This window comes from Cebus imitator, unplaced genomic scaffold, assembly GCF_001604975.1.
Source record: "Cebus imitator isolate Cc_AM_T3 unplaced genomic scaffold, Cebus_imitator-1.0 Scaffold445, whole genome shotgun sequence".
In the NCBI taxonomy this organism is placed as follows: domain Eukaryota; kingdom Metazoa; phylum Chordata; class Mammalia; order Primates; family Cebidae; genus Cebus; species Cebus imitator.
In genome coordinates this window covers 1,527,978-1,542,642 of record NW_016107760.1, presented here as the reverse complement: position 1 = coordinate 1,542,642, position 14,665 = coordinate 1,527,978, and the positions used below count along the sequence as shown (strand labels likewise).

Below are 14,665 nucleotides of genomic sequence, written 5' to 3'. Positions count from 1 at the left end.
AAAATAAAATAAATAAATAATTTTTTTAAAATTAGGTAAATTTTCAAAATTTGCACATATGTTAACCTCCTATGCCTTTGTCATTACTGTGCTCATTTGTTTAATAAAACATACATAGTACTTATTCAGTGCCTGGGACTATACCAGGCACTTTTACCTATATTCATTTAATCTCATAAAAATCCTATGAGGTAAGTACCATCATAATCCGCATTTGATAGATAAGAAAACTAAGAGAAATCAAAAGTTAAGTAACTTGCCTGTGGTCACACAGATAATAAATGACAGAGCTGGATTTGAACCTGGCAGCCCAGTGTTAAGACTCCATGTTTTTAACCAGTATGGTATATAATAAATAAATTTTGCTCTTCCATTTTATGAATTTTCTTGGTAAGCAGGAAATATGAAAATATGATAGTAGCAGTATCTATATTAGCTAGTAGTGATTTCTGTTGCTTTTCTGTTCAGTGTTTCATACTGATCAAGATGATCCTTCATCAAGTGATGATGAAGGAATGCCATACACAAGACCAGTTAAATTCAAAGCAGCACATGGTTTCAAAGGACCTTATGATTTTGATCAGATCAAAGTGGTGCAAGATCTTAGTGGTGAACATATGGTAAGCAACTTTTTCATTTTTTAGGACTGATACTGTCTTTGTTAAGAGAAATACTTTGGCTTCTACAAAACTGATCTCCTTCTATGTATGTGACTTTGCTAGCCTGACTCAAGAACAGTGAATTTATGTTAACATGATTTAATGAATAGGTAATAGAGAGTCTGTCTCTAAATTATTCCAGAAGTGACTTATTGGGTCGGGTATGGTGGCTCACGCCTGTAATCCGAACACTTTGGGAGGCCAAGACAGGCAGATCACTTGAGGTCAGGAGTTTGAGACCAGCCTGGCCAATGTGGTGAAACCCCGTCTCTACTAAAAATACAAAAATTAGCCAGACATGGTGGCCTGTGCCTATGATCCCAGCTACTTGGGAGGCTGAGGCAGGAGAACTGCTTGAACCTAGGAGGTGGAGGTTGTGGTAAGCCAAGATTATGCCACTGCACTCCGGCCTGGGCTAAAGAGTAAGACTCTGTCTCAAAAAAAAAAAAAGGTGTTATTGGTTATTGTCAAACTCTCAGCCTGTATCACTAAGACGGCTATGCAAAGACACCAGACTTTAAAGCAGTTAAATTAGAGGGTGGTCTGTAACTTCAGAAAAATGTTTAAAATGTTCCCAACCATATTTTAAGTAATTTATAAAATATTTCAGAAGCTCAATATATGTTATAAAGTGAGATATTCAGCTAAAACAGGGAGAGAGGTAGAAGTTCAAGTTCTCCTTTAGAGTTCAGATGTACTGATGTAGATGAAGTGCACAAACTATATTGCAGTGAACCCCTGAAAATGCTAGGAACACAAGGAAGGCAGTGATAAAATTAAGAACTGAATAAATAATACTGTGCCCTTCATTAGGGAATCTATTTACATTTTAAGTCTAAAAGTTGGCTTAACTGAAAGGAAGCAACCATAAATATATTGGATGGCAACCAAATTCGAATTTAAATGTTGATTCTTACAATCTACAGACAAAATGTTTGAGTTGATTCTAGTATTTTCCTTAAGGAAATTGGTGAATTGCCTAGTACTGTATTGACTCGTTATTTCCTGTTTTTAAATAAAATCTCATGATAGTAGGCTCTAAATGACTCATTTTTTAATACACTTGAATTTTGCAGAAGTAAATGGTTATTTCAATAAATGGGCTGTTGCATAATTTTTTTATACACCTGGATGTGTCTATAATAGTATTTGTTATAATAAGATTTGCTCTTTCCAGTTTAAGGGGTTCATGTTCTTTCCCCCTGCTCCTCTACTCCTACCACACACACATACTTTCCTACTGTTTTCAGTATCTAAAGATTCTGGCCATATACTATGAAACCTTGTTTATAGTGAGAGAAGTAGGATGAGACCACATCATTGCAATACTACTACCTTTTTTTTATTTTAGAGGCAAGGTCTCGCTCTATCACCCAGGCTGGAGTGCAGGGGCGGGATCTTGGCTCACTGCAGACTCTGCCTCCGGGGCTCAAGCAGTCTTTCCACCTCAGCCTCCTGAGTAGCTGGGACCATAGGTGTGCACCACTATGCCTGGCTAATTTTTTGTATTTTTTGTAGAGATGGGGTTTGGCTGTGTTGCCCAGGCTAGTCTTGATCTCCTGAGCTCAAGTGATCTGCTTGCCTAGACCTCCCAAAGTACTGGATGGGATTACAGGCACGTGCCACCACACCCAGCCCATTGCAATACTGTAATACTTCTAAGTGCCTGATGCTGTGAGGGTCACTGCCAAGGTGAGCTTTAGTCTTCCTCAGTCCTGCTCAGTTATTAGTGCTATGCTGAGGGCTCTGCCACCCGTCTTTACATTCAGCTAGGGCACTGAGATCCCCAACTAGGATTTGTGCTTTTCCAGTTAAGATTTCTGACCACTTTAGAACTCCCATTTTCATGAATATGTGGACAAGATTTGAGTTCTTGAAATTGTTAGTTTAGATTATGGAACACTACAGCTATCTTATTCTGCCTTTCTTCTGGAAGTCTCCTTTTGTGGTCTTATAGCACCATTGAACCAAAAGCCTTAAGTACCTGTTAGCAATGTGAGCATTATCTTAGTATGTATAATTTGGCATAATTTTAAACTTTGGCTGTAAAGTAATGGCTTTATTTTATTTATTTTTAGATGGAGTTTTGTTCTTGTTGCCCAGGCTGGAGTTTAATGGCATGGTGTCAGCTCACTGCAACCTCCACCTCCTGGGTTCAAGTGATCCTCCTGCCTCAGCTTCCCAAGTAGCTGGGATTACAGGCACCTGCCACCATGCCCAGCTAATTTTTGTATTTTTAGTAGAGACCGGGTTTCACCATGTTGGCCAGGCTGATCTCAAACCCCTGACCTCAGGTGATCTGCCTGCCTCAACCTCCCAAAGTGCTGGGATTACAGACATGAGCCACTGCGCCCAGCCAAAAGTAATGTCTCTAAAGTTGTAAAGTATTAACTTTGAACCTTCTTTTGTTTTCATAGGGAGCTGTTTGGACCATGAAATTTTCTCACTGTGGCCGATTACTTGCCTCAGCTGGACAAGACAACGTAGTGAGAATATGGGCCTTAAAAAATGCTTTTGACTATTTCAACAATATGCGAATGAAATACAATACTGAAGGTATTTTTCATGTATTTAAAAATTTACAGAAATCTGAAATTTTTACATTTTAGGTATACTAATGCCCTACTTTCCTGGCAGTCATTTGCCGCAACCATTACTTATCATAATAGCCAAAAACTTGAAAGTAAGACAGACAACAGCAAAAGTCTCTAAACCCAATGAAGAGAGTTGCCACAAAGCTTTTGATTTATCCCTTTCAGGTGTATGTAGTAAGTAGTTAATTTCATCAACTATTGAGAACATATTATTTGGTTTCCTAGGTTAAAATAGAATTGCTAATTAAACTAGAAAAAGAACGAAAATCATATATACATCCAGTAAGTAAAAATGATTAAGGAAAGTCATGGAAAATAAATGTGACTTGTCAGTCTATCAAGGGATATATGAAAAAATGTTGAAAAGAGAAGGCTCAGAGCATTCTGTATATACACACTGATTACAGCTATGTACAGATATTTTTGTATCATGATGTTATCGGGAAGGTATGTAGAACTGATGTAAATTTGGGCTTTAAGTTTATGGGATTCTTTTCTAATAACTATTTAACCATGTAATAAGTTTTTTCTACACCCTCCCCACTATCAAGTAAGGCTGCAAACAAGAAGTAAGGCCTAGGAGCAAGGAGAAAAAAGGTGGCCTTGGATGAGAGTATATAGTCAAAGCACCAATTTGAGGAGCATAGAAGCCTAGGGAGATTTGCTAAACTGGCAAGCTAGGCCTCATATATTTGAGTAAACCCTGTGAGTATTGCTTGCATTATGTTGCAATACTTAGTTGAAGATGATGGTGATTTGACATGAAGTTAACTCATGTTAATTATATGGTGAATTTTTCTAGTCCTAGCTATTTGTCATTTCTTTTATTGCCCTGCCAGGAGCAAAAAGACTATTTTCAGTGGCCCTTGAGACTAACCCCAGCCCTGACCCTTTCTGCCCCTTTGTTGTTCCTCTTGCTACTTGTTGTGATTAATAAGAATGTATCCTATTTGAATACTGAGAATTTAGTGGTATTTTGTTTATTAAATTAGGGAAATGGTTAAGCCATTTTATGAAGTTTTTGTGTAAAAATGATCGAAACAAATATTTTGGTTCTTAACAGGGTTATGCCTCCCTTGTTAGTATTTTTCAAGAATACTATGTTCTCTAACAGACATTGCTGTATCATTACTTTAGAATGCTGTATGTTGGTGGTTCTTTGTGTGTACATACATGCCTTTTTAATAATTATGTTGGTTTTAGGACGTGTGTCTCCATCACCCTCTCAGGAAAGTCTAAGTTCATCAAAATCGGATACGGATACAGGGGTATGTTTATTGTTTTATGGTTACTATGTGAAATGGTATGATTTAATTTGTTTACCCTAAAGTATTTTTGTTTATCAGAAATTATAGTTGCATAAAGACACCTTATTAAAATTAAGATGTATCACTAGAAACAAGTTTCTTCAATTAGAATAAATTGACAAATGAAAATTTTTATGTTTAAACATTGCCAGGCAGCGAGTAATATTCCTCAGGGTACTATACCACTAATGGAAACTTAAATAATACAAAACCCCCTCCCCTCAAATCCATGTTAGATATTTTTAAAATAAGGATAATAGATACCCAAATAAGAGGTAATTAAGGAAAGAAAAAAGATACTTAAGTATTTTAATTTTCTAATCTTCTTGGTTTAATAAACACTTTATCACAGTTTCAGATAAGGTAACTTAATGATTTTCATTTGGTTTTAGAGCTGGAAGGTTAAATAAAACCAATTTTAAACCTAAAAAGCAGAATACACAATTTTGTGCTAAGTTGTCACCTGTGCCTCTTGTGTATTACATTCGGTAAGGGTGATATAAACAAGAGAATCTAAAATGTCTGCTTAACAGTATTTTCCTGATATTTCATTGGCTTCAGTATTTGACACTAACTTTGCCCCTTTTTCTGGCTTTCCATGGTTCTCTTTTCCCTTGTTCTCTTATTCTCCCACTGTTTCTTCTTCCACCTCCTTACATTTACTGTTTTTCAGGGTCTGTTCTTGGCCATTCTCAATAGACATATTTGTGCGCTTCTTCTAGTCCTAAACTGGCTTTAGATCTGTAATTCTTTGTTTACTTTCAGTAACTTTATAATTTTTAAACAAGAATATTGTGCTTGCTGCCTTTTCACATAGCAGTATGTAGGATCTCTCCACCTACATGTAATTCAAGTATATCAACTGATAGGTCCAAAACTAAACTCCTTCAACAAACGTTTTTTGAGTGCCTGCTATATGTGGCAGACACTGCTACATGCTGTAAAATCAAATGAGACATGTCTCTGTTCTCAGGTATCCTGTGGACTAGTGAAATGGGTAAACTCACAATTACGATATTAGATGGTGATATTCTACAGAAGGCACTACACAAGTATAGGTTAGCCTTAGAAATCACAGTGTCAGGAATAGTTTCCTGGAAGCTTGTTATTTAAGCTAGGACTTAGCTATATGAAAGAAGAAAGGAAGGAGCGTATCAGACACAGAGAATAGCAAGTACAAAGGTATGGAGAATAAAGTAGCATGGTAAGTTAAAGGTATTACAAGGAATTACACATGACTGGAAAAGTTGCATGTGTGAGATTGGTGGGAGAGGTAGGCAGGAGTGGGATTTAAAATGGCTTTTTGTGTTAAACCAAGACATTGGAACTTTATCCTGCAAACTACTGGGAGCAGGGTGGGGCTTTGAAGGATTTCACTCAAAGATGTAATTACCATGTTCAGATTTTTGTTTTAGAAAGACTATTCACAGCTACTTAGGAGGCTGAGGCAGGAGAATCACTTGAACCTGGGAGGCAGAGGTTGCAGTGAGCCAAGATCACGCCACTACACCCCGGTCTGGGTGACAGAGTAAGACTCCATCTCAAGAAAAAAAAAAAAAAAATAGAGTATTCTGGTAGTATTGTGAAGGATAGACTAGATGGGGGCTTCAGATTAGAGACAGGGAGATCATGTAAGAGGCTATTAACCAAGAGAAATGGCTAATTCCAATTATGATGATTATGATAACAGTAGAGCTAGAAACTGTAAAGATAAGCTAAATTGAGAGATGTAAAAGAAGTCTAATTTCTAGTACTTGGCGACTGACTAGCTGGGGTAGTAAAAGTGAGTAGCCTAGGATGAATCACAGGTATCTGGCTTGAGTAGTTAGCTAGATGGTAATGGTCATTCATGGAAATATTTTTTTATTTTAATTTTTCTGTAAGTTATTGGGGTACAAGTGGTATTTGGTTACATGAATACGTTCTTTAGTGGTGATTTGTGAGATTCTGGTGCACCGATCACCCGAACAGTATACACTGCACCTATTTGTAGTGTTTTATTCCTCACCACCCCCCACTCTTCCTCCCAAGTTCCCAAAGTCCATTGTATCATTCTTATGCCTTTGCATCCTCATAGCTTAGCTCTCACATATCAGTGAGAAGATACAATTTTTGGTTTCCCATTCCTGAGTTACTCCTCTTAGAATGATAATATCCAGTCTTGCTGCAAATGCCATTAATTCATTCCTTTTATGGCTGAGTAGTATTCCATCATATGTATATACCAGTTTCTTTACCCACTTGTTGATTGATGGGCATTTGGGTTGGATCCATGTTTTTGCAATTGCAAACTGCGCTACTATAAACATGTATGTGCAAGTATCTTTTTCAAATAATGACTTATTTTCCTCTGGGTAGATACCCATAGTGGAATTGATAGATCAAATGGTAGTTCTGCTTTTAGTTCTTTAAGGAATCTCCACACTGTTTTCCATAGTGTTAGTACTAGTTTACATTCCTACTAGCAACGTAGAAGTGTTCCTTGATCACTGCATCCATGCCAACATCGACTGTTTTTTGTTTTTTTTATTATGGCCATTCTTGCAGGAATAAGATGGTATCGCATTGTGATTTTGATTTGTATTTCCCTGATTATTAATGATGTTGAGCATTTTTTCATATGTCTGTTGCCATTTGTATATTTTTGTTAAGAATTGTCTGTTTATGTCCTTAGCCCACTTTTTGATGGACTGTTTTTTTCTTACTGATTTATTTGAGTTTGTTGTTGATTCTGGATATTAGTTAGTCCTTTGTTGGATGTATTGATTGTGAAGATTTTCTCCCACTCTGTGGTTTGTCTGTTTACTCTGCTGACTGTTCTTTTGCTGTGTAAAAGCTCTTTAGTTTAATTAAGTCCCAACTATTTATCTTTATTATTAGTGCAGTTCCTTTTGGGTTCTTGGTCATGAAACCCTTGCCTAAGCCAATGTCTAGAAGGGTTTTTCCAGTGTTATCATCTAGAATTTTTATGGTTTCAGGTCTTAGGCTTAAGTCCTTAATCCCTTTTGAGCTGATTTTTATGTGAGGTGAGAGATGAGGATCCAGTTTCATTCTCCCACATGTGGCTAACCAATTATCCCAGCACCATTTGTTGAAAAGGGTGTCCTTTCCTCACTTAATGTTTTTGTTTGCCTTGTCAAAGATCTGTTGGCTGTAAGCATTTGGATTTATTTCTTGGTTCTCTATTCTGTTCCATTGCTGAATGTGCCTATGTTTATACCGGTACCATGCTGTTTTTGTACTGTGGCCTTATAGTATAGTTTGAAATCAGATAGTGTGGTGCCTCCAGATTTGTTCTTTTTGCTTAGTCTTGCTTTGGCTATGTGGGCTCTTTTTTGGTTCCTTATGAATTTTAAAATTGTTTTTTCTAATTCTGTGAAGAATTATAGTGGTATTTTGATGGGGATTACATTGAACTTGTAGATTGCTTTTGGCAGTATGGCCATTTTCGCAATACTGATTCTATTTGTGTCATCTGTGATTTCTTTTAGCAGTGTTTTGTAGTTTTCCTTGTAGAGGTGTTTCGCCTCCTTGGTTAGGTATATTCCTACATATTGTATTTTTTGCAGCTATTGTAAAAAGGACTGAGTTATTGATTTGATTCTCTGTTTGGTTAATGTTGGTATATAGAAGAGCTACTGATTTCCGTATATTAATCTTGTGTCTGGAAACTTTGCTGAATTATTTTATCAGTTCTAGGAGCTTTCTGGAGGAGTCTTTTCGAGGTAAACAATCATATTGTCAGCAAACAGTGACATTTTGACTTTCTCTCCACCAATTTGGATGCCCTTTATTTCTTTCTCTTGTCTGATTGCTCTGGCTAGGACTTCCAGTACTATGTTGAAGAGAAGTGCTAAGAGTGGGAATCCTTGTCTTGTTCCAGTTCTCAGAAGGAATGCTTTCAACTTTTCCCCATTCAGTATTATGTTGACTGTGGGTTTATCATCGATGGCTTTTATTACATTGAGGTATGTCCCCTGTATGCCAATTTTGCTAAGAGTTTTTATCATAAAGGGATACTGGATTTTGTTGAATGCTTTTTCTGCATCTATTGAGATGATCGTGTGATTTTTGTTTTTAATTCTGTTTATGTAGTGTATCACATTTATTGACTTGCATATGTTAAACAATCCCTGTATCTCTGCTATGAAACCCATTTGATCTTGGTGGATTATCTTTTTGATGTGTTGTTGATTTGGTTAGCTTGTATTTTGTTAAGGATTTTAGCATCTATGTTCATCAGGGATATTGGTCTGTAGTTTTATTTTTTGGTTATGTCCTTTCTTGGATTGGATATTAGGATGATGCTGGCTTCATAGAATGAATTAAGGAGGATTCCCTCTTTCTCTATCTTGTGAAATAATGTCAAAAGGATTGGTACCAATTCTTTGAATGTCTAGTAGAATTCTGCTGTGAATCCATCTGGTCCTGGACTTTTTTTTTTTTTTTGAGACAGAGTCTCGCTCTTTTGCCTCGACTGGAGTGCAGTGGCGCTATCTCAGCTCACTGCAACTTCAACCTCCCGGGTTCAAGGGATTCTCCTGCCTCAGCCTCCCAAGTAACTGGGATTACAGGCACTCACCACCACACCCAGCTAATTGTGTTTTTAGTAGAGATGGAGTTTCACCATGTTGGCCAGGCTGGTCTTAAACTCCTGACATCAAGTGATTTACCCACCTCAGCCTCCCAAAGTGCTGAGATTACAGGCATGAACCATCACGCCCAGCCTTGTGGTTTAAAATCTTTTGATGGCCCTTTATTGCCTCCACAACACAATTCTTCACTATATTGCCTAATCTTAACTTTCAACTCTGTTCTAATTCCCTAGTGCCTGTGCATCCTATCTGCATGCCTGATACAGGTCTGTGCACGAAACACTTTCACCTTCATGTCTCTGTCACTGCTGTTTGCTTTGTCACAGATGCCCTGTGTTTCCTTCACAGGGCAAAGCCCTACTTACCCTTCAAGATTCAACTCAAACATATTATTTCCCCTGAGTCCAGCAGGTAAAATTGTCCTTCATTTGTATTCTAATAGTACATAATAGGTACTTTTGTACTGATATTACCATGTCTTTCTTGTTAGTCTCCCTGGCTAGGCTGTGGGCTGACTTAAGACAAAGAACTGTACTTCACAGATTTTAGTACCCTTTGAATCTAGCTCCATTCCTGACTGTACTAGCCCTGTAATCATGTTGAATTCCTGCCTATGGACCTTTATTCCTATTGTTCCGCTTATTTGGATGCCTTGATCTTCTTTCTATTCAAAGCATGCCCATTCTTCATGGCCCGCTTCCTCCATAAAGCTTCACTGACTAATGTAGCGGTGATAATTTTAACTGCTTTGCTTTAGGGAAAAGGGCCTACTTTTATTAGTTTAATTTACCATACAGTTTCCAGGCATTGATTACTGTTAAAAATAGAGACTATCTGTACTAGCTTTCATTGTGCTTATTTCAGCAATCCTACTTACAGATCCTTAACTATGTCTATCTAACCCCAAACAAACCTAAGTAACTCCCAATTTTATTGAATACAAAGCCTTTTAAATGAGAAATAACATTTATATCCGTGGTTTTTGGGGAAGAGATCATTTGGGGTTTGTTTCCCTTGTGTCATTTTATTTGGGGACAGTTAAAAGAGGCTTCTATTGCACATACCATTAGAGTTTGCCACCAGGAATTATCTTTTAACCTAGTGCGAGCCACAGTGAGGCACAGTAAACACAATGGAGTTTATTTTCCTAACGTGTATATTCCTTTTTTCCTGGTGATAGTGTTATCTTTTTCATCTCTTTTGAAGTACTTTTTCCCCCTTTTACCTTAGCATCTGTGTGAAATATAATATATGAAAGTATTATGCCACTGAACTTACAGAGTGATGTACCCAAGATCGCTCACCTACGCATTGGTAATGCCAAGCCTAGACTTCTGGCTATTCCCTGTTTCTGTTAATTTTCAAAATTAGCTCAATAAATGTCAGAAGACAGGAAGAATTTGCTTTATTATCTTAGAGACTTAACAAAGTAGGGATTTTTTTAATAGTTGGCTCTTCCAGAGACTGTTAGACCTCATGGTTTATAAGAATTGAGAATTACATCAGATTGGAAATATCAATACTATATCAATTTTAATAAGTATAAATTTTCTTTTTGATACTAGAAGCTGTAAGTATGCTGTTTACCTAGCAATTAATGTTTTTCTTGCAAATTTATGTTTAATGTGCATGATTAGGGGAATGTTAGCATAAGTGTTATAGCATTTAACTGCTGCTTAAAATTTTTGAGAATAGGCCAGGTGCAGTGGCTCATACCTATAATCCCAGCTCTTTGGGAGGCCCAGGCAGAAGGATCACTTGAGGCCAGGAGTTTGAGACCAGCCTGGGCAACATAACAAGACTATGTCTCTATTTTTTAAAAGATAGCCAAGCATGGTGGCATGCTCCTGTAGTCCCAGCTACTTGAGAGGCTGAGGCAGGAGGATCACCTGAGCTGAAGCGTTTTAGATTACAGTGAGCTGTGATCACCATTGCACTCCAGCCTGGGCAGCAAGAGTGAAACTCCATTTCCAAAAAAAAAATTAACCTATAATATATTACAAAATTTACTTAATTTTCTGTCTTCTTCTACTATAATGGGTGCTCCATTCTATTTTTGTCTCTTTTGTTCACAGATATTTTTGTCTCTTTTGTTTACTTACTATATGTCTAGCTCCTGGAGCAGTGATTAATAAAAAATAGTAGTCACTTAATAAATATCTGTAGACTGAATGAAGACATAGTCCCAGACTTCAAGATGTCAACTATTGGAGCATAATGGTTAAGAACATAAGCTCTAGAGACAGAGCTGGGTTCTGATTCTGATGCTATGACTGTGTGAAATTGTCGAGTTACCTAACATCTCTAAACCGTCATTTGTAAAATGGGGCTATTAATAGTACCAAGACAAATCTGTATCACATGCTGCATACTTACATTTCACAAAAATACTCTCTCTCATTCCTTTATAGTTAGCTTCCTTTACCCAAGTTCTAGAGTCTAATGATCTATTCTCAAAAAACAAAATTTTTTTTGAAACAGAGTTTGGCTGTTGTCACCCAGGCCTGGAGTGCAGTGGCGAGATCTCTGCTCACTGCAACCTCTGCCTCCCGTGTTCAAGAAATTCTCCTCTCCCAACCTTCTGAGTAGCTAGGATTATAGGCACACACCACCACACCTGGCTAATTTTTGTATTTTTAGTACACACGGGGTTTCAACAAGTTGGTCAGGCTGGTCTCCAGCACCTGACCTCAGGTGATCCACCTGCCGTGGCCTCCCAAAGTGCTGGGATTACAGGTGTGAGCCACCACGCCCGACTTTAATTTTTTAAACTACTTTATTGAGGAATTATTGGTGTACAAAAAGCTGCATATATTTATTGTATATAACTTAATGAGTTTGGAGATAAGTATACAAGCATGAAACCAGCACCACAATCTGTACCATAACCCAAGCATCACATGTAAAAGTTTCTTCTCATCCTCTTATTTATTAAGTATATGATACAGTATTGTAAACCGTAGGCACTGTGCTTTATAATAGATCTCTCAAACTTAATCATTTTGAAAGTGAAACTTTGTACCTTTTCACTAATACCACCTTTTTCCCCAGCCCCCAGGCCCTGGCAGTCACTGTTCTACTCTGCTTTGATTTTTCTAGATTCATCACATACATGATATTATGTAGTATGTGTCCAAAAAGTATCTGGATTAATTTCACTTAGCATAATGTCTTCCAGTTTCATTCATGTTATCACAAATGCCAGGATTTCCTTTACTGAATAATATTCCATTGTGTGTATATGCCACATTTTCTTTATCCATTCATCTGTCAGTGGACATTTAGGTTGTTTCCATGTCTAGGCTATTGTGAAAAATGCTGCACTGAACGTGGGAGTTCAGATACCTCTCTGACATACTGATTTTATTTACTTTAAATATATACCCAGAAGTGGGATTGCAGGATCATATGGTAGTTCTATTTTAAATTTTTTCAGGAACTTTAATCCTGCTTTTCATAGTAGGTGCACCAATTTACATTCCCATCAACAATGTACAGGGTTCCCTTTTATCCACATCTTAACTAATAATTGTTTGTTTGGTTTTTTTATTATAATGGTCATCCTAACAGGTGTGAGGTGATATATCATTGTGGTTTTGATTTGCAGTGCAAATCAAAGTACCTGGATAATTGGTGACGTTGAGCACCTTTTCATATACCCATTGACCATTTTTATGTCTTTTTTGGAGAAATGTCTATTTAGGTCCTTTGCCTATTTTTAAAATTGTGTTATTTGTTTGAGTTTTGGGGGTTTTGGCATTCAGTTGTAGGAGTTTCTTATGTATTTTAGATATTAACCATTCATAAGTTACATGGTTTGCAAATATTTTCTCCCATTCTATAAGTTGCCTTTTCATGTTGTTGGTTGTTTCTTTTGTTGTACAGAAGCTTTTTAGTTTGATACAGTCCCATTTGTCTATTTTTGCTTTTGTTTCTGGTGCTTGTGGTGTCATATCCAACAAATCATTGCCAAGGCCAATGTCAAGAAGCTTTTCCCCTGTTTTTCTTCTAGGAGTTTTACAGCTTCAGGCCTTACATTTAAGTACTTAATCCATTTTGAGTTTATTTTTGTATATGGTGTAATATAGGAGTCCAATTTCATTTTCTTGCATGTATATCTCCAAAAATAATCCGTTTTGTTAAGAAAAATAAAGTGGACAAAGTGGGATGGCAAGGAGTAAATAAGGTGGGTGAGCAAAGCTTCATTGAGAAGTTGTTTGAGCAAAATATGAAGGAGGTAAGGAAATGATCATATGATAAGACTATTCCAGGTAGAGAGAACAGCAAGTGAAGGTGCTATAAGGCAGGAGTTCTTATGTGCTCAAAAAACAGCAGCAAGGCCTGGGCAGCTGGAGCCAGTGAGTAAGAAGGAGAGGAAAATAGAAAGGGAAAACACAGAGGTGTGGAAGCAAGAATCAGAACATATGGGCCATTGCAAGAGTTTTGGCTTTTGCTCTGAATAAGATGGGAATCAATGGGTTTTCAAACAGAGAATGACATAATCTGATATATTTTAAAAGGATCATTCTGACTTCTATACTAAGAACAAATCATAAAAAGATAAGGGCCGGGCATGGTGGCTCACACCTATAATCCCAGCACTTTGGGAGGCCGAGGCAGGAAGATCACCTAAGGTCTGGAGTTCAAGACCAGCCTGTCCAACATGGTGAAATCCCATCTCTACTAAAAATACAAAAAATTAGCTGGGCATGGTGGTGTGTGCCTATAGTCACAGCTACTCAGGAGGCTGAGGCAGGAGAATTGCTTGAACCCAGGAGGTAGAGGTTGCAGTGAGTCGAGATCACACCACTGCACTCCAGCCTGAGTGACAGAGCAATACTCCATATATATATATATATATATATATATGTATACATATATATCTTTAGATGATTAAGACATTTGAGTATGGATTAGATACTAGATGATATAAATGGTATTTTTTAGGTATGAGAGTGGCATAGTAATCATATTTAAAGGAAAGTTTATCAGTTGGAGGTATATATAGCAGTATCTACTGGTAAAATTATTAATGTCTAGATCTTGCTTTCAGTGCTGCAGCAAAAATAAACAAAAATGGGAGGATTGATAAAACATAGTAGGTAAAATTTTTATAATTGTTAAAGCAGGTGATGGATGCATGGGATTCATTATATTATTATATGGAGTTCATTATACTCTGCCATCTGCTTTTGTATATATTTGAAATGCCCATAATAAAAAGTAGACAATGGCCGGGCATGGTGGCTCATGCCTGTAATCCCAGCACTTTGAGAGGCCAAGGCGGGAGGATCACTTGAGCCCTGGAGTTGAAGACCAACCCAGGCAACAAAGAGAGACCATGTCTCTACAAACAAACAAAAAAAATTAGCTGAGTGTGGTGGCACATGGCTGTGGTCCCAGGTATTCGGGAGGCTGGGTGGGAGGCTCACTGGAGCCCAGGAGGCAGAGGTTACAGTGAGCCAAGTTCGTGTGAATGCATTTTAGCCTGGGCGACAACACAAGACCTT

General features: G+C 37.4%; 1 protein-coding gene across 2 annotated transcripts in view; it reads left to right on the top strand.

Annotated features, from left to right (window-relative positions):
* Positions 1 to 14,665, top strand: part of WDR44 (WD repeat domain 44) — a 95,106-nt gene that overhangs the window by 58,756 nt on the left and 21,685 nt on the right. For both annotated transcript variants that reach the window (XM_037732349.1, XM_037732350.1), the window contains 3 exons: positions 469 to 620; positions 3,077 to 3,215; positions 4,457 to 4,521. In XM_037732349.1, the coding sequence (XP_037588277.1) occupies positions 469 to 620; positions 3,077 to 3,215; positions 4,457 to 4,521 (356 nt within the window). The remainder of the gene's footprint in view (positions 1 to 468; positions 621 to 3,076; positions 3,216 to 4,456; positions 4,522 to 14,665) is intronic.